Raw genomic sequence first — 26126 nt, 5'->3', positions numbered from 1 at the left:
GATAATTATGTGACTTTTGTGTTAGAAAAAGTTACTTTGGTGAAAAGAAGTGATAGTTATGTGACTTTTGTGTTAGAAAATATAGTTAAGTGACTTTGGTGGAAAAAAGTGATAGATATTTGGCCATATGTGAAATTTATCCTCAAACTGATTACTCACAAACTTGGAGACTATTTGTATCATTTTCTGTGCTCTTTATATGGAAATTATTTTTGTGAGATAATGGATAAAATTTGGCATGATACATAAACAGACCCTCAAATTTGACCTCAGTTGGCAAATATGCCCTTTAATTTTGGGTGTACACAAGTAGGCACCTCAACTAGTATAAAATTGGACACATAAACATAAATGCTGTTGTGTATCATTTTGTAAGTTTGAGTGTTCAACGGACAAAATAGAGATAAATTGATGTGCCTATTTGTACACATCAAAAGTTGAAGGGTATACTTATCAGCTTAGGCCAAATTTGAGGGCTCAGTATATCATAAAATTTTATTAATAAAACAAATAAAGATGACTTATCAATTATTTCTATAATTTGGAAAACATTATTTGTGAACCAAACGAACCCAAGGGAGACTCTGAAGTCTGAGATCTGTATGGGGAGTCAACGGAGAAGCTATTGGTTGTTTGTCCATTTTACATGTAACCCTAATCTCCTCCTCCTCCTTCTCCTCCGTTTTTGATGATTTCTAAAGAACAGGAGAGTAAAGGTATAAAAAAAAAGGAAGCATCTCTCTAGTGCTCAGCTTAATTATGTTTGCTGATTTTGCTGCACCTGCAACAATGGCGGAGTCCCCTGATTACGAATATGTCGATGATTGTCATGACACTATGGATGAGAATACAGATGATTTCGTGAAGAAAATAGCAACTCAGAGTACAGATGATTTCGTGAAGGAAATAACTCAGAATACAGGTTCCGAGACGACAATAGCAACTCGGAATACAGCTTTCTCGACGTCATTATTCCATCGGGCTCTGGCTATAGATAATTTCAGCACGGCAGTATCAACTCTTAGTGGAGTCAAGCGCAGCAGAGCACACGAAATTGAAACGGCTTAGGTAAACCAAAAGGTTTTAATTGGCTCTCTCTATTATGAAATCTACCCTTTAAGAAATAGTCAAGATTGATGTGTATATAGGAACTCTTAGCCTCTGTTTGGGTGGTCGTTACCCATGGTTTCATAATGTACAGTATGGTATTGTATTGTAATAATGAATACAATATTTGGATGGATTGTATCGTTTGCTGTGCAACATTTTTATTGTCTGGTTTGTCTAGTTATATATATATATATATATATATATATATATATAACTAATAAAACTAAGGTAAAGAATAAAATAGGAACTTTAAAAAATAAGTAGGTAGTGGATAAGTGGTTGTGGGGTGTGGGTAGTGGGTGGTGGTGTGGTGTGGTGGGGTGGGGTGGTGGGTGGTGGGTGGGGGTGGAGCTATAATGGGGAAATGAAATATGTAACCACGCAAAAACCACCAAATCTGTGGTTACAAAAATTGAGTTTTTCATGGTTATATAACCATGAAATTACAACAAGTTTGCAATACCATACAACATAATTTTAAGAACAATGGAAAAAAAATGATTTCATAGAAAACAATACAATAATGAACTTCGGGAAATAACCATCCAAAGAGGGGGTTAAGAATATGATTAAGTAAAAGTGTGCTCTCTCAACATCTTATGCTTTTAGATAAGATGTCACACATTTCGACATGGAATCACAGCAAAACACGTGTTTGGCCCGTGAAAAAGAATCAGGCCCGCACGTGAGGGTGCGTCTTGAGAACTATGTTTCTTGGACTCTTCAGAAATGTTGCCGCACCCGAGTCGGATCCTCGAAAAATACACTTTTGGAGGATCTGACTTGCACCCGTCGACATTTTTGAAGAGTCGGAGCAACGAGGTTGAGAATATGATTAAGTAAAGTGTACTCTCGAACAATAAAAATCTAGATGAGATAGTCACACACTTCAACAGAACTGATTGGTGAAATGTACTATCCTTGTGCTCCCTACAGTGATGGTCCTTCTCTCAAAATCACTTTTCCATGCCCAATTTACTCCTCTATCACAAGGTTAAAGTTATATTCTTTTTCACCTGGCTAACTTGAACATTGCCGCTGGAATGAATCATGTAGCTCGCATTTAGATCAGTGTTTTAAAAGGCAAGGGCGTAAGGCGGAGCGTTTTATATTTGCCTCGGCGAGGCGTAAGCCCCATTGATATTTAATTTTTTGTATTTCATAAAATAATATAATTACAATAAATATTTTTAAGTAGGTAAAATTACATAAAAAACAATTAGTGTTGCCTTTTTTTATTTTTCATACTTGTTGTCTTTTACTTCATATAGTAACATTAGTATTTATATTAGTGAGGATCAATTCAAGTCAATAAGATAGAGGCGGAGCCAAGATCCGAAGCTTGTGGGTTCGGGTTTCTAATTCTTTAAAGTTACTAGGTTCTTAATTAATAATTTGTACATATTTGACAAAAATTTTAATACAGATATATGGTTCGAACAAAAGCTACTGGGTTCGGCCGAACCCACAACCGAAGGGCTGGGTCCGCCCCTGCAATAAGATATTAGGCATGTGTTTTAAAGACATTACCTAGGATGTTATTGTAAAAACTTTATTTAATAATATGGAGATTTTTGTAGTTTAGTTCAAATTATGAGAAGATTGCTCTTAATACATAGATAATGTTTTTTCTTTCTTTTGTTATACTCTATGTTTTATACTTCTTTTTACAATCTTCAACATTATTTAAGAGAAATTTAAATCATAAAATTCATCGGTAAAATCTTTTGGGGCCTAAAGCAAAAGCTTTACTAGCCTCACCCTCTAGTCACCCCTGCTTACAACTTGTAATTATATATAACATAATTTTAAAAGTGGAATGCATATCAACTCTAACATCTTAGCTTTCAAACAATGAAAAAATTACAATTTCTTAAAACAATATTACTATCATACTGTTCATTTTATATCAATAAACTTTATCAGTATTATAATTAAAACGTAACTTCTTCATGAATAAAATTAAAATTACTTTCAAATAGCGAAATAATAAAATATGATAAATTTGATACGTAAGACAAAAGACCAATGACAAGTAAAAATGTACAAATCGACTATAGTATTTTTAAAAGAAATTTTAAGTGATATTCACCCTCACAATATTCTCAAATAGTAAATATGGAATACTACGACTTGTTATTTGAGTTACATCCAATATTCTTATTTATCTAGATGAAAAATTATAAAGTATCATTCATTTGTTAAAGAATTATAAGGGTCAGCGATTTTAATTAAGAAATTTAACATATAATTTGTGTGAGAACTATTAGGCGAGCCCCGAGGTTTGGGCGTTAGGCGGGTTTAGGACGTACAGTCAGGCGCTTAGGGCATAAGCCTCACAGGAACTAAGCCCCGAACGTGAGCCTCGGGGCGTTTTGCCAGCGTCTCGCCCTAGGGCGAGCCTCGGAGCGAATCCTGAAACTGCCTTTTAAAACACTGATTAATTTAGATTCCTAAGTTAAATGTTGAAATCCAACAATACCTTCTATTTTTTTTTTTCATATTATTTTTTACTTCTGCGTTGTCTAGGTTAGTTTGTGCACACCTCTAATAGTTCACAGGGTAGTCTGTAGGCGACATTTGTCCCTACATGTACACATAAACTCAGGTACCCGAATTTCTTTATATATGCAGAAACAGAGTACTGTGGAGGGCATTAGATCAGTTTTTTCATCTAGTCCAATGCATAAAACATTGGCAGGGGGAAAAAAAAGGGGAGGCAGGAAGGAGATATGCTCCATTGCAATGATGAGACACTTTCGGGAGCTTCATGCATGCATATCAACATTACCATCTGAATCATCTGAATCTGTAGTGAGATCGAAATATCCTCAAAAAAAGGTCCCAGAGAGGTTCTCAATTGTCTTTCCAAGTGAAATTTTTAATTATTTGGTGCTCTTAACTTTATTTTCTTTTCCAGGCATTTGCTCATCAAGTATCAGCTCTATAGTTTTGTGCTTACCATTTTATTTTTTTTCCTATTCTATTGTTGATCAGTGTAGAAGTGATTCGGTTGCACGGGACTGGTTTGGAAGACCCTGATGATGGCTTTGCTTGGAAAAAATACGGAAGTAAAGAAATTCTTGGATCCAAGTACCCAAGGTACCAAAATTTTCAATCATAACTTTATACTTCGTCCATCTCAAATTATCTATCGTTATTTCTAAAAGTAGTTGTTTTAAATTATTTGTCACTTTAGAAGTTCAAACAAAATTAACTATTTTTTTTTTTCATTTTACCTTAGTAGTTATCGTTCTTGAAGACTACAGACACCTCAATTGTGGGGTGATGTAATGATTGTTCAAATACCAATGAAGGATAAAATAGGTAAAAACCTCCGCCTAATTAATGTTTCTTAAGGGCTGTGTAAAAGAGATCATGACAGATAATCTGAGATGGAGGGAGGATGACATCAAACGAACCTTCAGACTCTGTGTGGCGCATTTTTGTGTCTCATACTGCAAGTTCACAAATGTTTCAATGGAACAAAATTTGATTAAAATTAGTCGTTGTTGCTCATTTTACAATTATTGGAAGTACTCCCTCCATTCCAATATAATTGAATTTTTGGGTGTGACACACCCCTTAAGAAATCTAATTAATAGCATTAATGAAATGATCATTTGACTAAATTACCTTATGTCTTTCTCCAAACTTTTCTTAAAGATTGAAATAGTGAGTGTTGCGATATGGAAAAAGTAAGAGAAGAAAAAATAAATTAATGATCTCTTGGACTTTGAACAATTCACTTATTTTGGATTTAAAAAAAAGTCTTAAAAATGACTTATTTTGGAATGGAGGGAGTATGAAAAGTTTCAGTGAACTGTATCAAATAATTGATTGATAGTAAGCATGTTCCTAACTTTAAATTCTTCATAAATTAACTCCTCTAACGTATGCATCACGTCATGTTATTTGTACGTCCTACACTTATTTCATGAAACATCATTTTGTTTATACTATGCAGATCATATTACAGATGTATCTATAGACATACTAGAGGCTGTTTGGCCACAAAGTTGGTGCAAAGATCTGAAGATGATCCTTCCACATTCGAGGTCACTTACAGGGGAAGGCATAGTTGCGGCAGACATTTGGAATCTAGTTATCAGAAGGTTTTCATTTTTTGTTTCTTTTTTGAATATTGATGGGTTAATGTGCTCGGTATAATATCGTTTACACCTACGTCTTTTGCAACTTCGCAGTTGATTCAATGCTTATCTGCTCTAGGGTTTAGATACTTTACAAACTAGGTCGCGTCATTGCAGGCAAGTGACATGGCTAGACAGCCATGGTCTAGCAATTTTCATGCCTAAATGATGCATTTATAGGATTTCAACACGAAGATTGTTCAATCCTTAAAACCTATCTAGTCGTAATTACTTTTTGAAAGAAAATATGGTGAAAATTTTCTGTATTGTATTGAAAAATACTAGAATGAATAAAACAATAATATTTAAACCTATACAATTTTGTCTAATTTCTACTGGCTAGGCTATAACTAATTTTATTTCTTTACAATGTAAACTGAAAGTGACATTGTCGAGGTGTACTTGTTGATAAAGTATAGTTGATCATGTGGCTTGTATTGTTTTGTCAAATTTGTATGGTTAAGATGGAATGTTGGCTGCATTCTGATATTGGGCTGATTGCTTCTGCTTCTGAATATACTGCAATGTTACTGTTTCATTTTAAATGTGTGAGATTGAGTTTGAGCCCAATTCTCCAAACCGCCCAAAACAGACTCTTTAGTTTTGACATAGTCTTCTTCTTCTTCTTCTTCTTCTTCTTCTTCTTTCTTTCTTGCAATCAAACCAGCTCGAGCTCGATTCTTGTTCTCAACACCCCCTTCAAGGTGGAGGGGAGAGAAACGACCCCCAACTTGGATTCAGCTGTAACTTTTCTCATAGACTTTCTGATTCAGCTGATGAAAGTGAAATCGACGCTTGCCTTTTAGATTTCCAGGAGATAGGTGCGCCACCTAGGCTGATAAAGAACCCACTCACTGACCTTCTTGTATCTCTGCATGATGCCCAGTCGGCATCGCAAAAAGCTATAAGAGATAAGGAAGGATCTGTATTAAAAAAGAAACCTTGACCTGGATGGATACGCGAATATCGAAGAACCCTTAGTGCTGCATTGAAATGACCCATACAAGGTTGTTGCATGTACTAACTCAGAGTAAGTACAGCAAATGATAAATCCGACCTTGTGTGGGTGAGGTAATTAAGCTTCCCAATTAACCTTCGATAAATGGTTGGATCAGTAAGTAATGGTCCTGAAGAGATTGTGAGTTTTGAAGAAGGGTCAAGTGCGGAAGAAACCATAGGCGAATTGCTGCAATCAAACTCCTCTAGTAATTCCAGTGCAAAATTTCTCTGACTGACAATGCAACCATCTTTTTCCCTCAAAACCTCCATGCCTAGAAAATAATACAATTTCCCTAGGCCGTTGATTCTTAATTCAGTATTCAGAAACAACATAATAGCCTCAAATTCAGTAGGATCATTTCCAGTGAACAAAATGTCATCAAATAAACTGCAATAACAGAAATCAACTGCCATGTCCTTTTAAAAAGCAAAAAATAATCATTTAAGGAGGAGGAGTACCCTTTAAAACTCAGTGCTCCAGCAAGTTTGGCATACCATTGCCTTGAAGCTTGTTTGAGCCCATATAAAGTAGGCGTTTGGACATGCGATATGAAATCATGATTTCATATCGTGATTTCAAATCAGCGTTTGTTTATGTAATTTGCACAAAATTTCAACTTCAACTTCATATCATGATTTCAAATCCCAAATCATCTAAAAAGGCATGATTTGGGATTCCAAATCATGGTTTCAATTTTTTTTAAAATGTAAAACTTGACCCGTAAATTTATATTTTGTAAAAAAAGATTCATAAGTTGGTAGATATATTTACCAACCGTGTTTACCAACCATTTATATCAAATAGTAAAAGATCTGCAAGCTAGTGGTATATTTATAACAAATTTACTCTTACCAACCATTTACCAACTGCATTTACTTATACAACTCATGTTCAACTTTTATTTGTATTGAACTAAATTTCGATCGCTTGATGTTGTATTTTTCAAAAAGGCCTTCTAATAGCGTATTAATTTTGTTATGAACTATGATTTGCTCATTTGGTAAGATTATATAAGAATTGAGAAAGTTTTGATGTTCTTCACAACTTGTGGGGTTTTTATGTATATGAGAAAAATACAACTTAAGGAATCCAAATTCCATGTCCAAACAAACTTCAACATCAAATCATCATGATTTCAAATCACTAAGTTCATATCATGATTTCAAATCATGTCACAAACTTCAACTTCAAATCATCATGATTTCAAATCACTAAGTTCATATCATGATTTCAAATTATGTCCAAACGGCTCCAAAGACTTCTTAAGTTTAGAAACATGATTAGGACTAGGGGGCAAGCATTCCTGATGGAAACTTCATGTATTCTTCTTCTTTGAAGATCTCCATGAAGGAATGCATTGTTCACATCAAGTTGAAAATAGGCCAACCCCTTTTTCATTGCAACAGTTAAAGACACCTGATTGTTGTCATTTTAACTACAGGAGAAAATGTCTCAATCGTAATCTATTCCTTCTCTTTGAATATGTCCTCTACAAACAAGTCTTGCTTTGTACCTTTCAGTGGTACCAACAACGTGTTGCTTGACTTTGTACACCCATTTACAAGGTAAAGCTTTGCATCCATTAGGCAAAAGCATCACCTCCCATGTTTGATCTTCCTCCAGTGCTGCAATCTCCTTATTCATGGTCATCTGCCAGTTAGGATCCGAAGAAGCTTGTTTGAAACTTGTAGGTTCTTTAACTGTATTGATGGAGCCTACCAACTGTTGATTCTGTAATGATAGAGCTCCAAAAGAAAAGTTGAAGGTCGTACAGGTTGATTAAAACAAGCATTTGAAACATTGGATAAATACACATGATTGCAGATAAAATCATCTAGATAAGATGGTCTTTTATGTGTCCTGTTGGATTTCCTGGTGTCCTGTATGGCTGCTGGTAGGTTGGTAGGACTATGAATAGGAGAGTATGGTGAAATTGGTGAAGAAGTGAGATTAGGAACAGAAGGCGATGGTGAAGGAGATAGATGGAGTGACTAGGTGCTGGTGATGAATGCTGGGAAATGAAATCATCTTGTGTGGGTTGTGTGGATGATGGTACAATATCTGTCGATATAAAAATAATAGGAATGGGAAAGATGGGTTGAAAATCTAAATGGGATTCAGAAAAAGGAAAAGATATTCTCAAAGAAATGCACATCCTTTGAGACAGACACTTTCTTAGCTGCAATCTCAAGTAATTTGTACGCCTTTTGTGCTATAGGATAACCTAAAAAGATACATGTTGCTCTTGGGTCAAACTTGCTCCTGTTTCCTTTTAATGTGGAAGCATAGCATAAACAACTAAAAACCCTTACAAATTTATAATCTGGTGATTTCCCAAACATGATTTGATATGGACTTTTTCCTTTAAGAACCCTGGAAGGAATTCTATTAATCAAGTAAGTAGCAGTCAAGACACTCTCCCCAATAGCTTTTAGGTAGTTTAGACTGAAACAATAGAGCCCTTGCAATCTCCAACAAGTGTCTATGCTTCCTCTCAACAATTCTATTTTGTTGAGGGGTTGCAACACTAGAAGTTTGATGATGATACCTTGAGAACTTCAGCTTCTTGTAAACCTTTTCCCAATTCCAAAGCATTGTCAGACTTATCTTTTGCACCTTAACATTGAATTGCCTTTATGCCATGATTAAGAAATCCTTTAAACCGAGAAAGCGTTACTTTTCACAGTTAATAAAAAGGTCCAAGTCCTCCTACTAAAATCATCAACAAGAGTAAGGAAATATTTATACCTATTGTAAGTAGGTATCTTGTATGGTCCCCAAGTGTCTATGTGAACTAACTCAAATATCCTTTTAGAGGCAATTTGACTTGTAGAAAAGGGAAATCTAGTTTGTCTTTCAACAGGCAAATATTACAAGTACAAATGGAACTAGAAGGAATAGAACTAAAATTGAGTTTACTAACCAATTAATTATAGAAGGCATGAAAAATTACAAAATATGGCCAATCTTAACTTGCTGGCTTTCACTTCCTTTTCCCCTTCTGCTCCTTTTTAAAAGAATGGAGCCATCAACCAATTCTCTGATAAATGTTTGTTCTTTTTCTTTGTGCTGATCAATGACTTTCAGACCTTTTCTTTGACATGCACTACGGTCAACCCAGAGCGAACAATTTATTAAGCAACCAATACTAGACATTAGTCAGTGCTTTGTGACTAGTGCAAAATAGTATCTCTAAATTGAGGCATTGTTATAAAATGAAGCTAAAAGAGTAATAATATTAAAAGATGAAAACTATAAACATAGAGTGACAAAGAGGAGAGATTTTATTATTCTTCCAAAATGTGTTTCAAGTACATTACATATGAAAACTTATGCCTCTATTTATAGTGCTACATATGCATTCAATATATGAGATAATGGAAGAACCATTAATATGGTGGAAGATAATGGAAGAGACATTATATTTGTGTAGTGGACATCCATTCTATATTTCATAACACTCCCCCTTGGATGTCCATAGATGATGTGTATCGTTAAAAACCTTATTAGGAAAAACCCTGTGGGAAAAAGCCTCAATGAAAGAAAAAGAGTACACATATTTAGTAATATGCTTTGAGAGCTGCCTCATTAAAAATCATACCAAGAAAACCCAATGGGACAAAACTTGGTTAAGGAAAAAAGAGTACAACGCGTATTTCACTCCCCCTGACGAAGACCAATATTCAGATGTCGGAGTCTTCGCATTCCAATCTTGAATATCATCTTCTCAAGAGTTGAAGTTGGCAAAGATTTGGTGAACAAATCTGCAGGATTGTCACTTGAACGAATTTGTTGCACATCAATATCACCTTTCTTCTGGAGATCATGTGTGAAAAATAACTTTGGTGAAATGTGCTTCGTTCTATCTCCTTTTATAAATCCTCCTTTTAATTGAGCTATGCATGCAACATTATCTTCATATAATACTGTGGGTAATTTTGTATCACACTTCAAGCCACATCTTTCTTTGATGAAATGTATCACTGATCTCAACCACACACATTCTCTGCTTGCTTCATGAATAGCTATTATCTCAGCATGATTCGAAGAAGTAGCAACAATGGATTGCTTTGTGGATCGCCATGATATAGCAGTACCTCCGCATGTAAACAGATAGCCTGTTTGAGATCGAGCTCTATGTGGATCAGATAAATAACCTGCATCTGCATAACCAACAAGATCTGTACTACCTTTGTTAGTATAAAACAGACCCATATCGCTAGTTCCCTTCAGATATCGCAATATATGCTTAACTCCGTTCCAATGTCTTCGTGTAGGAGAAGAGCTATATCTTGCTAGCAAATTAACAGAGAACGCTATGTCAGGTCTTGTAGCGTTAGCAAGATACATAAGTGCACCAATTGCACTAAGATATGGTACTTCAGGACCAAGAAGCTCTTCATTTTATTCTTGAGGTCGGAACGGATCTTTACTCACTTCAAGTGAGCGAACAATCATTGGAGTACTTAAAGGATGCGCATTGTCCATGTAAAATCGTTTTAAAACCTTTTCGGTATAAGCAGATTGATGGATAAAGATCCCATCTGTCAAATGTTCAATCTGCAAACCAAGACAAAGTTTTGCTTTTTCCAGATCTTTCATCTCAAATTCTTTCTTTAAATATTCAATCGCCTTTTGGAGCTCTTCTGGAGTTCCAATTAGGTTTATGTCATCAACATAAACAGTGATTATAATGAACTCTGATTTTGTTTTCTTAATAAAAACACATGGACAAATGGCATCATTTATATAACCTTCTTTTACCAAGTATTCACTGAGGCGATTGTACCACATGCGCCCTGATTGTTTTAGACCATACAACGATCTTTGTAATCTGATTGAATACATCTCCCGAGACTTTGAGTTAATTGCTTCAGGCATTTTAAATCCTTCAGGAATTTTCATATAGACTTCATTATCAAGTGAGCCATAAAGGTAAGCTGTAACCACATCCATCAGATGTATTTCAAGGTTTTCATGTACAGCTAAACTGATGAGATATCGAAATGTTATGCCATCCATAACGGGTGAATATGTTTCTTCATAGTCGATACCGGGTCGTTGAGAGAATCCTTGTGCAACAAGGCGTGCCTTGTATCTCACAATTTCATTTCTCTCATTCCTTTTTTACACAAAAACCCATTTATGGCCAATTGGTTTTACACCATTAGGCGTTTGGACTACAGGTCCAAAAACCTCACGTTTGGCAAGTGAATTCAATTCTGATTGAACTGCCTTTTGCCATTTTGGCCAATCATATCTTCGTCGACATTCTTCGACAGATTGGGGTTCCTGATCGTCAATGTCTTTCATAATATTTAGTGCAACATTATATGCAAAAACATTATCCACCGTAATCTTCGATCGATTCATATTTATCCCATCACCAGAAGAACTCAATGATAGTTCTTTATTTACTTGAGTCTCGGGTTCCCTAATATCTTCAGGAGTATCAGGATTAGTCAGATCTTGAATATCTTCATGATATTTTTTCATAGTGTCATTTTGATCATTTTTCGTGTTTCGTTTTCTAGGATTTTTATCCTTAGAACCCAATGGCCTACCACGCTTCAGGCGTGCATGAGATTCAGAGGCTATGACACTAGTAGATTTTCCCTTTGAGACATCAATTCGGATAGGCACATTCTCTGCAGGGATATGTGACTTAGTTATCCTTTTCAAATCAGTAAATGCGTCTGGCATTTGATTTGTTATTTTTTGCAAATGAATGATCTTCTGGATCTCCTGTTCACATATGGGGGCACGTGGATCAAAATGAGACAGTGATGGAACTTTCCACACAATTTCTCTTTTGATTTCTTTTCTCTTTCCCCCTAATTGTGGAAAATTTGTTTCATCAAATCGACAATCTGCAAATTGGGCAGTGAATAAATCTCCCGTCAATGCCTCAAGATAGCGAATAATAGAGGGTGATTCAAACCCAACATATATACCTAACCTTCTTTGGGGGCCCATCTTAGTACGCTGTGGTGGTGCTACAGGCACATATACAGCACAGCCAAAGATTCGGAGATGAGCAATATTTGGTTCATGACCAAATACTAATTGTGACGGGGAGTATTTATTATAATGAATCGGTCTGAGACGAATAAGAGATGTTGCATGTAAGATAGCATGTCCCCAGGCGGTAGTGGCAACCGTGTTTTCATAAGTAGTGGTCTTGCTATCAATTGTAGTCGTTTAATAAATGGCTCAGCAAGGCCATTTTGGGTATGAACATGTGCTACAGGATGTTCAACTTTTATCCCAACTGATAAACAATAATCATCAAAAGATTGAGACGTAAATTCTCCGGCATTATCGAGGCGTATAGCCTTAATGGGATAATCCGGACACTGTGCCCTTAAGCGTATTATTTGTGCCAATAATTTCGCAAACGCCAGGTTTCGAGACGATAGGAGGCACACATGAGACCATCTTGAAGATGCGTCTATTAGGACCATAAAATATCTGAATGACCCACAAGGTGGATGAATAGGTCCACATATATCCCCATGTAAACGTTCTAGAAAAGCAGGGGATTCAATGTCAACTTTCATTGGTGATGGCTTAGCTATCAACTTACCCTGATAACAAGCAGCACATGAAAATTCACCACTTTCAAGAATCTTCAGGTTCTTAAGTGGATGCCCATTTGAATTTTCAATAATTCGTCTCATCATTATTGATCCAGGGTGACCTATTCGGTCATGCCAAAGCACAAAAGTACTTGAATCATTAAACTTCTGGTTTACGAACGAGTGTGCTTCAATTGTACTAATTTTTGCATAATACAGACCAGAAGACAAAGTTGGCAATTTCTCCAAAACATATTTTTGGCCGGAGACATTCTTTGTAATGGAAAAATATTCATCATTTATTTCGTTTAATGTCTCAGCGTGATATCCATTACGACGGATATCTTTGAAACTTAACAAGTTTCTTGGGGATTTAGAAGAGAATAATGCATCTTCTATAACAAGTTTCGTCCCCTTAGTCAGAAATATAGTAGCTCTTCCGGAGCCTTCAATCAATTTCGAATTGCCAGAAATTGTATTAATATTTCCCCTTTTTCTACGCAAGTGAGAAAAGTATTTCTCATCTTTGAATATGGCATGTGTTGTTCCACTATCAATTACACAAATATCTTCATGATTGGTCATTGATCCAAATAAAATTTGAGGAATTTCCATAGATTCTTCAAAATGAAATAATAGATAAAGTGAATATCGAAGTAGATATTATGATTAGGCAAAGCATTACACACATTTTATTACATAAACATGGAAACATAACCACATACAAACGACACGTATGAAATATCTAAGTTTTTACAGATCCATCGCCGATCAAATGATCTATTTTTCCTTCAGGGAGTTCAAAGAAATCTGCCACATCTAGATGCATGGGCTCAACATTATCTTCAGAAATAAAATTTGCTTCGGCATCCTTTTCTGCCCTTTTGAGAGAGGCTTGATACAACACAATTAGGTGCTTTGGCGTACGACAGGTACGTGACCAGTGCCCCTTTCCTCCACATCGGAAGCATTTATTTTCTGAATTTTTCTTTTGCCCAGTTTCATACTTTTCATCCTTCCTTTTACACTGCTGGTGGTGAAGGGTATTATTTGGTGCAAGACGAGAATCATGATTAAAAAATTTTCCTTGACCACGACCATGACCACGACTGGGGCCACGACCTCTTCCACGCCTAGAATGGCGAAAATTTGCCTCATTCACTTCAGGGAATGGGGCAGTACCAGTGGGTCGGCTTTCATGATTTTTCATTAATAATTCATTATGTTGTTCAGCCACTAGAAGATGTGCGATTAGATCAGAATATTTCTTGAACTTCATTTCTCGGTATTGCTGCTGCAGGAGCATACTCGAGGCAGGAAAAGTGGAGAATGTTTTCTCCAGCATATCACGATCAGTGATATTTTCACCACATAATTTCAATTGAGAAATAATTTTAAACAGGGCAGAATTATATGCTTTAATAGATTTAAAATCTTGTAGCCTTAAATGGAGCCAATCAAAACGTGCTTGTAGAAGTATGACCATCTTCAGGAGGTCATATCTATCTTTTAAATTATTCCACAGAGTAAGAGGATCTTTAACAGTGAGATATTCCATTTTCAAGTCCTCATCAAGGTGATGGCGAAGGAATATCATTGCCTTGGCACGGTCTTGGTTTGATGCCTCATTTTTATCTTTGATGGTGTCTGCCAGACCCATCACATTAAGGTGAATTTCGGCATCAAGAATCCAAGACATATAGCTATTGCCGGATATATCTAAGGCTACAAATTCACGTTTAGTAAGATTTGTCATTAGTAAAGGGAAATAGAAAGTCAATACCTTCGAGGCTTTTAAAGTATTTGCTCGGAACGGCAGAGTCTCATGCTGATAACGTGTTATAAAATGAAGCTAAAAGAGTAATAATATTAAAGGATGAAAACTATAAACATAGAGTGACAAAGAGGAGAGATTTTATTATTCTTCCAAAATGTGTTTCAAGTATATTACATATGAAAACTTATGCCTCTATTTATAGTGCTACATATGCATTCAATATATGAGATAATGGAAGAACCATTAATATGGTGGAAGATAATGGAAGAACCATTAATATGGTGGAAGATAATGGAAGAGGCATTATATTTGTGTAGTGGACATCCATTCTATATTTCATAACAGGCATTACTTTATCTACCTTTTAAGATATTGTCACTTCATCTTGTACTAATTGATTGTGTATGGAGTTTAAGATTAATTTAATATTTAAAATTTAAAAGTATACTAAAAGTACTATAATTTGCAATTCTTGCTGAAAATATACTCCCTCCATCCCAATTTATGTGATATAGTTTGCCTAGGCACGGAGTTTAAGAAAGAAAAGAAGACTTTTGAAACTTATTATCTAAAACAAGAAAAATAGATATTTGTGTGGCTCTAAATCATTTCATTGAGGGTAAAATGAGAAGTTTTAAGTTAAGTTATTTCTAAAAATAGAAATGTATCATTCTTTTTAGGACACACTAAAAAAGAAAGTCTATCACATAAATTGGGATAGAGGGAGTATATATTAAAATATTGGCCAAAATTTATTTAGTTTGACTCTTTTAAAGTGAAACGCGATACATTTTGAGACAAGAGTGAGTATATATATATATATTGGTATTTTGCTAAGTTACTCGGACTCTTCGAAAGGGTTGTCGTACCCGTGTCAGATCCTCCCAAAATACACTACATTTGAAGGATCCAACAAGCACCCGATGACATTTTAGGAGAGTCCGAGTAACTTAGGTATTGTGTCCTTGGCGACAGCTATGCATCCACAAATTAAATCCATTTGAGCGAACATTTCGAGACAAAGAAAGGGATAGCTTAGTTGATTGGCTAATTGAACTTTCACCTTGTCGGTGAGGATTCGATTCCTCACCTTGTAATCCCCTCCCCCATTTCTTCTTTCTTGCCCCCAATTTAAGGAAAGAAAAAAAAAAAAGGCAAAGAACAACTGGTCCTAGTTAATGTTTCATGTGACATATTTCTAGGCTAGGACAAATGTCTGTGACTATTATTGGCACTTTGTATTTGCGCTTTGCTATGGGTTTAGGGTGACAGTGTAAACACAACCTTCCTATACGCCTACATATATTCCTAGTACTATTCAACAATGCAAAACTCCGAAGATGTAAAAAAGTTTTCTTTTTAAAATTTTTAGTATTTTTTTCATATGAAAAATTAGGGATTAAATAAAGGCCGTAATTCCTATTCCTAGACAGCTTGTTTTCGTAGTCGCTGGAGTATATATCTTTTATATCTTTTAGCCTTTGGTATCCCTTGCTTTATTCTTTCAAGATCTTGTGGGCTAATCATATTCAGGAGCAGTAAAAGTGGTGGAATTCGGGCAAATCGAGTAGACTAATTTTTAAGCATAGCATTATGAGAATAGCATGTGTGATAGTGCTGGTCGCTGTAATCTATGAGAATTTATATCATTTGTTTAAGTACCATCATAAAATATACTTACACTCAATATTTACACTAAACTAATGAATATAAGATACAAGTTCTGTATACACATTTTATTCCTTAATTAATAATGATTTAGTAATGTATATTCCCATTTTTTTTTTCTTTAGTAATGTATATTATCATTTTAATGTATTATGAAGTTTAAAATATTTGATTTGGTATAAGCATCTATTTTTATTGTATAATGAATTGATTTTGCTTTATCTGTAGGCAAATTGCTTGTTCTTATCTAATCTTTTTTTCCATGCTTTCTCTTGAACCGAGGGTCTTTCGAAAATAGCCTCCCTACCTGCATAAGTAGGGGTAAGGTCTGCGTACACTTTACCCTCCCCAGACCCCACATTGTGGGATTTTACTGGGTATGTTGTTGTACTAAGTTGCATATATATATATATATATATATTTAAGTTATACAGGACCCATACATTTGGTGGTTGTTTTGTAAATATACAGAACCCATATATTACCATTTTGGGCCATATAATCTAACATCGGATTCCTGAAAGTTTTTGTAATTTTTAGGTCGAATCATCTTTGAATTTTAACTAAACATCAGTCTCGATTCCGGGAGATAATATCTCAGATGATCACTCAACTAAGGGTAATTCACTCAGAAGTCACTTAACTTTGTTTTCTAACCCAAAAGTCACTCAACTAAGGGTAGTTCATTCAACTTTGTTTTCTAACCCAAAAGTCACTCAACTGTTGGTATTTCACTTACAAAATCACCCAACCTATTTAAGTGACCTTTTCATTAAATTTTGTTGAAATGGAATTTGAATTTAAAGTCAATTTTTTTATGAAATAAAAAGATACCCATTTTGACCATTTTATTGACCCGACCCGCTAAAACTTATTGGGCAAGAGTCAACCGATACAACTTACATAAATTGACACAAAATATATTGAAAAATCAATATTTTAATTCACAAACTTTCTTGCAACACTGATTTGTCAATCTATGTAAGTTGTATACCGTTGGCTCGTGGCGCTTTCTAACTAAATTCGACTCTCTCGATCCCAAAGGAGCATTCGATGTACCAATTTTTTTCGTAGAATTAATATATTGATTTCCAATAATTTTTTTGTCAATTTATGTAAATTGTATCCATTTGCTCTGGGTCAATATATTTTTAATGGGTCGGGTCAATAAAATGGTTAAAATGACTATCTTTTTATTTCTTAAAAAATTGGCTTTAAATTAAATTTTCATGTCAGGAAAATTTAATAAAAAAATTACTTGAATAGGTTGGGTGATTTTTTAAATGAAATAATAATAGTTGAGTAACTTTCTGAGTGAACTATTTTTAATTGAGTCACTTTTGAGTTACAAAATAAAGTTGAGAGACTTATTGAGTGAGGTACGTTGGTGGAGTGACCGTCTAAAAAATGTGTGATTTCCAATTTCCATGAATACAATGAGTACTTCTAGTAGAATATATCATTAAAATCTGAATTCTTATGCTACTTATTTTTCTTTCATTCTCATTTCTCACCCATTACTGTGGTTGGCAGACATCAGTTGAGCTGAAAGAAGAGGAGATTTTGCTAACTAAAGAAAGAAAACAGCTGAAGGAGGTATGCTTCTTGATATTTATGGAGAATCAGAGGGGTACACATCAAAATTTGAATAAAATGAAGGTAAAATCAGTTCTGGTCTATGCTATTAGTACATTTTAGGATATTATTGTACCATTTGCTCTTTGACTGTATTTGACCGCAGCAGTACTCTATCAGAATAAACAGAAACAGAGAAGTAAGGAATTGAGCAAGAAAAACCTTCTTTAAGGTATAATATCACTTTTGGTCCCTAAATTACTGATAAATTGTGAATTTTGTCCCGGTAATATATGACTTAAGCATTAGCCTCAATTTTTATTTATCGCATCTTCAACATAAGCTTTGACTTTTTTCATATGATATATATAGGAGTATGAATAATACTTAGTAATTTATATTTTACTATTGCTAACCCTTCTTAAAAGAGAAGAAAATTACAACATGTATAGGAGTATGAACAATATGTACTTCAAAGTAATTTAGATTTTTACCACCACTAATCCTTCTTAAAAGAAAAGTAAATTACAATATGTAACTTGAAACAGAGAAATAGCTCAGAGAAAAAAAAAATTATTTTACCTTTGTATTATCTTGATCAAGAAAATTAAGTCATTACTCTTTTCTGCAGCTTGATTTGCAACAGAAGCAGATAAATCAGTGGTTTGAATTGATCATTATACTGAGTGTGGCAAAGAATAGTTTAACATAATAATTTGAAATATGAAAATAAGTAAAGAAATTTAGTTGAAAGGATGTCATATCAAACTTGTGATAATATAAAGTACCATGAATTTTTATTTATTTGAACTGTCGGAGGTTAAAACGTTTGCCAAGATAGGTCATACTTTTGGAACAGATGAAAGGATAAGAAAGTTAATTAAAATGCGATGGAGGTAGTTCTATTTTTGAGTCCTTTTAAAGTACATAAGTAAATTTAGTAGTCTATCATAAATAGAACCAACTACATGAACATTGATTTCTCAGTAAATTTTGGTTATGGTGCTTGGACTCTCCAAAAATACTGCCACACCCATGTCGAATTCTCCCAAAAGGCACTACTTTGGAGGATCCGACACACACCCGTCAACATTTTAGAAGAGTCTGAGCAACATTTATTTTGGAGATAGTAACACAGAAGGTCAACCAACTGTGGGTAATTATCTCCCAAAGTCATATTTGTTTGTTTTGTAACAACAAGATCACGCAACTTTCCCTATATCACATCAAAAGTTACACAATAAATATTTGACCAATAAAATATGACATGACATCTAATTTAATCTACATGGACTTTTTCTTTTTCTTTTTCTCTGTCCACATGGCAAAAAGACCCGACCCGATCCAAACCCAAACTCAAATGTAACAACACTCCATCACGCTGGTATGAAAGGCAGTGTCTCCATAAGTTGAGTCTCTGTGCAATCTTTTGGTCATATGGCACAAGCTACGTGTACAGCTACAACAGTGTCTCCTAATATTAGTTTGTAATCATCCAGACTGTAGCATTAATGTTTCCTGCAGGTTTTGTTATAGTGAACTTAGAGGCAGTTGTATGGCACACTCTCAGGCTAGTTCTAATGTAAATGTAGTACTGAAAGGGGCCTCTGGTTTTAAGTAAGTTTGCTTTAATAAAAGTCCTTTTATTATCAAAAAAAATAAAAATAAAAATTTGACAGTTGCTATGAAGAGAACAATTGCAAACTGCCTGTTATTTTGTTATGGAAGGTATGTGAGAAACCTTGTTTTGTTATTGGTATCTTTGTTTATATTTTAGTATATATATTTCCTAAATAGCTTCCGTCCGAAACTAACATGGAAGTAGAAACATATTACAAGGGACTTAAGTGAAGATTGAAAAAAGCCTACATTTACTTAATGTCGTTAAAAAAATCCTTATGGACTTTGCCTGAGGGAAGGAAAGAGAAGACAACACAATTTTAATAAAATGATGGGCCAATTTTTCCTAGAGAGAGTGAAACTCTATTTTAATTAAGAAAGATAGGGTTAATAAGGATTAGTTTGTGTTTGGGTCGGGTGGGGTCGGATCTTTTTGCCATGTGGACTGAGAAAAAAAAAAGTAAATGTCATGTCATATTTGTTGACCAAATATTTATTGGGTGACTTTTGATATGATATAGGAAAAGTTGGGTGACCTTGTTGTTACAAAACAAAGAAACATGACTTTGGGAGATAATTACCCATAGTTGGGTGACCTTTGTGTTACTACCTCTAGAATTTTGGGGCTTGACAACTTAACATTTGTGTCAAACAATTGAGTCTTTGATGTTGTATCCAAGTGGCACCTTAGTTCGATTGAAGAGATTTGATATGCCTAAAGGTTTGGAAATGGGGTCATTATTTGCAAGAAGCGAGTTGGGCTTATTTTACTGCTTGACTTCAGTATGATCCAAATTAATACCTAACTTTAGAAGCTGTGGATTTACGTAATTTGGTGATAGAGAAACTGTTTAAAAAAAATAAAAAAAAGGACATGATGATATTTGGTGCTGGAGTTTCATTTGGATATTCTTTTAAAATGTGAAGTGCACTTCACTCTCAATTTAATTCAAGGACCAGAAACAACCAGTTGTTTTCACCATATTTTTGAAGAAGTAAACTAATCAGTTTAAGAGAACTGGTTGTCTAGGCTTGAGAACTGGAGGATTTTGTCCATTGGACATCAAGTTTTTGGAGGGGAGATAGATTGGTCAGCCTGTTTCCCCTAAGTTTATTTTTTTCTGGACTGCGCGTTCTCAAGAAATACTTCTCTCTTTCTCATTGACAGAATTTTTGGTTCATCTAAATGCATTTTGAATTATAATGCTGCTCTTGGTTGGGGTTGAAAAAGAGTAAAGAACTCGCTGTCACCACTAAGTGAAAACAACTTAACAGTATCGGTGCTTTACGAAATTTACACGGTTTTCCTTTCGCGTTGCTTCAGGCAACATGTATTGTGTCGTCGTAAATGTTTTTCATTGTTTTATTAAGTAATTATCATTATTTTTGTTGCTGGTAATGGTCTTATTATTCTACCTTACTAATTTGTATGATATAAATGTGTCTCAAATGCAGATTACCAGAATTTTTCGAACAGTATACATGCTTGTTAAAGTAATTAGGGCAATGACAACTAATAGAGGGAACTATTTTAAGGCATCGGAACCGAGGAGCAGACATTCTCACAAGGAATTGGACAAAAAACTTGGCGAGACCAGTATCTCAAAGTTGGAGGAGCTTTCTGATCGCTTAACTTGGTTTTGCTCTCTCTTGCCCTCTAATTACGAATTTGATAAGGATACAATGATCCAATTAGTGGTTGCACAAGGATTTTTTAATCATGAATGTGCGCCGAGTATGGAGACTATGGCAAATCAACAGTTTGATGACATGTTTAAGAAGAGGTTCATACTGGAATCTAGATTTGACATGGCTAGAGGGAGAATGAAGTACAAAGTTGATAACGTCGTGTCCACAAGTCCGTACTTGCGGGTACAAGAAGCTGAATTGAGTAATACTTCTGAAGAGGTCCAGCATTTGTCGTTGCTCTCTGAGTACGTTGATCAAGCTACTTATAAAATTCTCCAAGGATTCAACAAATTACAGACTCTTATACTGTTTTGTCAGAATGGTGATTCCATCAAGCGAGTACCTTATGATCTCTTCCTCAAGCTACAACACTTGAGAACCTTGGATTTGCATGGAACTAACATATCTGAGTTGCCAGATTCTATTAGTTATTTGTCATCTTTATATTATCTTGATGTCTCTGAGACACCTCTAAGACTCCTTCCTGAATCTATAGGTAGTCTTCGACATTTACAAACACTATAGCTCGAGAGTTGTTTTAATTTTTTTAGATTACCAGAGTGTACCAAGAAGTTGGTTAATTTACGCCATTTGGATCTTGACATTCTTGGCCAACTAACTTCAATGCCAGTTGGAATGGGTAATTTGACCAGCCTTCAGACTCTAAAAGCCTTCATTCTTGGCAAAGGGGAATGCTCTGATGCGAGAGAGTTGAAACATCTGACAGATCTTTGTGGGTCATTTTGCATTTCAAGACTTGAGAATATTTCAAATTCTGAAGAGGCGAGAGAAATTGAGATAAGCAGCAAGAAACATCTCAATAAATTAGAGTTGCGATGGGAAGGTCATCAAGAAGATTTGGCTTTACATAAGGAGATATTGGAATGTCTTCAGCCTCATTCGAGCCTCGAAGTGTTGCAAATATCTTTTTATAATGGCTCTAGATTTCCTTTATGGATGAGTAATTCATGTTTGTCCAACATTGTTAGCATTACTCTGTACGAGTGTCAAAATTGTGGTTACTTGCCATCGCTTGGAGGTTTACCATCACTTAAATCTCTCATCATTTTTGACTTATCTGTGGAAGATCAATTGATCATAACTTCTGCAAATATGAGGGGAGTCAAATACGACCTGCATTTCCAAAGCTTGAAAAATTAAAAATTGATGGAATGCCCAACCTTGAACAATGGACAGGCGTTGAGAATGGGGATTTTCCATGTCTCCTTCGGTTGTCAGTGGGACGCTGCCCTAAGCTTATGAAAATTCCCATGCTTTCACTTCTTAGCTGTCTCAATGTTCTGGAAATATGCGAATGTGATGAGCTTCAATCATTTCCTATGGGAAAACTTCCATCAAAGCTGGAGTTTCTTATTATAATAGATTGTCCTCTAATAAAGGAACTTTGCGTCAAACCTCAAAGCGAGGACTGGTCTAAGATTGAACACATACCGTCAATCTTCATTGATCATGAAGAGATGTCTTCAACTTAGGAAGCCAAATATGAATCCAGATCACTGCAACGGTATGAAGCAACTGCTTTCCTAGTTCTGAACTACGCTTACGCATTGTAGTTCTGAACTACGCTTACGCATTGTTATTGTTTCGCTCTTCCTAAATATTACATGGTGATGCTTTCCTATTTATTACCATGAATGAAGTATGATTCATAAATTGTCTTAGTACCGCACACCCTGACCTTACTTATTTTACCTCCTAGACAAACTAGCTGTATTGATAGGGTGTTTGTGTGGCTTATTAACTCTTTTCATACCTCTGCAGCATGACACTTAGGCTAGTAACCATGAGTTTCAGTCTCAAATTTCTTCGTTCGGCACACTTCTATGCATTTTTTAAATCCTCTGAATCAACAGTTTTTAGGCCTAGAATAGAGTGATCTTTTGATTGAATTGAGGGCACTCTGTGCTCTTGAAGTGTTCTTTCTGTTTCTTCATGAAATGTTCATTTTGGCATGTGACAGCTCAATCTCATTTTACTTTGGTTGAAGCTTGTCATTTCTGGGGTGAGTATTGGGCGAAACTGGTACACCCAAACACCCGGAGAGAAATAGGAAATGGAGGTTGATCCAGATAAGGGGTCGAATAAGGACTCTTATGTTACAATATAGAGGAAGACATGCAATCGAATAGGTAGCTAACCGTGAGAATAGCACACATTAAGATGAATGGAAATTGAGCATGAATCAGTTAACATGAGGATGAGTATGAATTTGTAATCTATGACATTGGGTATCACCTCATTATATCTATGACAATTGCAACATGTCTTTCTTATGGTTATTCCTTGATTTAATCTTATTGGTGCGCTTAGTATTCAAGTTAAATTTGCAATAACCAAATATAACTCCTCATCGCTTGATTACTTCATGATGCTTGATTTCATTTGTTCCTCTTTCTCTTTGTTTGTCCGAGTTTCATAGAAATGAACTTTCATCATCTGTTTTACAGCTAAATTGATTCATCATCTTCAACAGGCCTTTAGCAGTGGGGCGTCAAGATGTTTATTGTATCAGCAAATTCTAATAAATCTGTCAACATATGCAGTTGTATTCACTGATCCATGAAAGAATCAAAGCATTCCTGTATTAATTCTGGTTTTTCTGCTTTTTTGGAGAACAGTCAATTAAAAGATGTTTGAAAAAGTTTGTGACTTTTGTATTAGCAGCTAGTTGTTTTATACCTCTGTAATATAGATGTAAATATACAAACTTACGTAATTTAATGATCTGTGAAAAGTGTATATTAAAGTTTGGGCATCAGCCACTCTGTATTTGAATTTTGTCACAGGGAGTGTTGTTTAAATTTTCAACTCTAAGCTAGTTAAAGAATCTTAGTATTGAATGGCTAGTGGCCTTGGTATTTTGTTATCACTCTATGAGGTGAATATTGGATTTTGTTAAGTAAGGACTAAGGAGATGGATCATGCTTAATATTTTCATGCCCCCATTCTTTGGGTTTTAGTTCTTAAATATTCTCTTAAGAACATTTTCCTCTAATTTCTGGAAAATAGCTTACCTGCTAAGAGGAAGGAAGTCATTTTCCGAAACCCTCGCATGCTATTTCCATTTATGGTTTCCACCCATCCAATCCCTGCCCCCAACTTCTCACCCCTCATCAAAAAGTTAGTTTGTCGTGTTATTTTTTGGAAAATAGTTTTTATTTACTTATCAAATACTAGAAAATATATAAGAAATCACTTATCTTTTCGTGAGAGCATTTTCCATGTTTTCCTTCGTACCAAACATACCCTAAATGTCAATCAAGCTACCCATGATTTGGAGTCTAGAGTGGGGTGCAGACATGCAGTATGTGGCAAAAGTTATCTTCTTTCTCTGTTTTGTTTTTCTCATTTGAGGAGTTAGGGCTTATCTCTTCTCTGACTCCTATGTCACGACCCAAGTTACCGTTCGTGCGAGCACCTACCTTATTATCACTAGTAGGCGAACCCTTACCCGTTAACCCATTAATCACTAGCCAATTTTAACTTCTTTAATCATTTATAGTTAAACAATCAATGATCATGTGAATGAATAAATAAATAAACAGTTCATAATTAATAGATAATATAAGTGCGGAAGTCTTAACTATTACACTCCCAAGATCTGAAAGTCATCGTACAAGGACTCTAACCAACGATGTCTAAAGAATGAAGTATATCTCAAATATAATACAAGTAATGTCTGGAATAAAAGTAGACACATGGAAAGAGAGATCTTCAGGTGGCATGACATGGATAGAAGCTCACCCTCGGATCTGATCGAACAAACTAGCTTCAAGCTAGAGAGCTAATCTGGAGGAAATATGTGGAACACAATCTGCACACAAAAAGGGTGTGGAAAAGTAGTATCAATACAAACAATATGTACTAGTAAGCATCAGAGGCCGACTAAGATTAGTTCACGCATATAAGTATAAAATCAACAAGATAAACATATAGGCACTTAACACTCAAATCCAAGTCATAGAATATCCCATAACTGAGTCACAACCTAAGATGAAGCTTCTAAACCACAAGTCTATCAAGTTTCAATAATCTCACCTGATAATCACAAGTCTTAGTTCCTTCCCTAGGTAGAGTCACTAATCCACAATTTAACTCAGTCCATGGTCATCATTATATCACAATAGGCATTCAACATCCATACCAAAATAAGAAACAATGAGCATATAATAATGCAGAATAAAATGTAATGATGTGCAATGAAAAATATGATGACGTGCCATGAAATGCAATGCCATGCCATTGCATTGGCCAATCGCTCGAACTCTACACACATGCTAACTAATATCATTGCTCAGTAGTCATGACCTGCAGGGGGCTCATGGTGTCCATGTTGTTACACCTCTCGTTTTTGTAGTGGTAGAACCTATGGTTTTCTAGTCGGGTATGCCCTTGGAATAGAGACCCGAGCCCGAGTTTGGAGGTAGAAAGTGTCTTACCCCATGTACAAGGGTACCAGCAGAAATTCCTGGCAATTTATAGAGTTAGAAGTTGAACGAATCGAATCAACGCGATCTGAACTGAATCAGAAAAATCTGCAGGATACCACTCACCACCGTCAATGTACTGCGTCGACAGGGTCCTGCAGCCTTGCATCTGCAGGCGCAGGTCGACGGAGCAAGTCGGCGGACTGTCGACATGTCGACGGGCCGTCGACCCACTCGTCAAACCAGACTGCTGTAGCCTTTTTGGCTTCCAAGTATAAATAGGTGGTTCACGACCCTATTTCATATTTTCCTCCTTTTCGAATCAGAAAAACCCTAATATATTCTCTCCCAATATTTTCCATCATATTAGTGAAGATTTGACAAGACCCGGACTCCGTAAACCCGAGCTTGTGAAGAAGAAGGTTGCTGCTTCTAGGGTTTCTCCACGGTTGTGAATCTTAGAGAGTCAAAGTTGAAGTGATTCTTTGGATTTTTGACCCCTCAAGGTAT

The 26126-nt window shown here is 35.4% G+C and overlaps 1 protein-coding gene and 1 long non-coding RNA gene across 3 annotated transcripts; both read left to right on the top strand.

Annotated features, from left to right (window-relative positions):
* Positions 1 to 527: 527 nt before the first annotated feature.
* Positions 528 to 21815, top strand: LOC132614913 (uncharacterized). Of its 2 annotated transcripts, none has more exons than XM_060329469.1 (6): positions 528 to 1068; positions 3745 to 3962; positions 4108 to 4212; positions 5078 to 5225; positions 17818 to 17880; positions 20935 to 21815. In XM_060329469.1, the coding sequence occupies exons 2-6, from the start codon at positions 3793 to 3795 to the stop codon at positions 21691 to 21693; spliced, it is 1245 nt and encodes a 414-aa protein (XP_060185452.1). In that variant the 5' UTR covers positions 528 to 1068; positions 3745 to 3792; the 3' UTR covers positions 21694 to 21815. The 2 variants fall into 2 exon arrangements, with proteins under 2 accessions (XP_060185452.1, XP_060185451.1); XM_060329468.1 differs by having other exon boundaries at positions 17818 to 17943.
* Positions 21816 to 22553: 738 nt separating this feature from the next.
* On the top strand, positions 22554 to 23947 carry LOC132614915 (uncharacterized). The gene is made up of 2 exons (XR_009572501.1): positions 22554 to 22693; positions 23637 to 23947. It is a non-coding gene; the product is annotated as an uncharacterized LOC132614915 (long non-coding RNA).
* The last annotated feature ends 2179 nt before the right edge of the window (positions 23948 to 26126 follow it).

The sequence above is a fragment of the Lycium barbarum genome, chromosome 10, assembly GCF_019175385.1.
Source record: "Lycium barbarum isolate Lr01 chromosome 10, ASM1917538v2, whole genome shotgun sequence".
Classification (NCBI taxonomy): domain Eukaryota; kingdom Viridiplantae; phylum Streptophyta; class Magnoliopsida; order Solanales; family Solanaceae; genus Lycium; species Lycium barbarum.
This window is presented reverse-complemented; position numbering and strand designations above follow the sequence as displayed.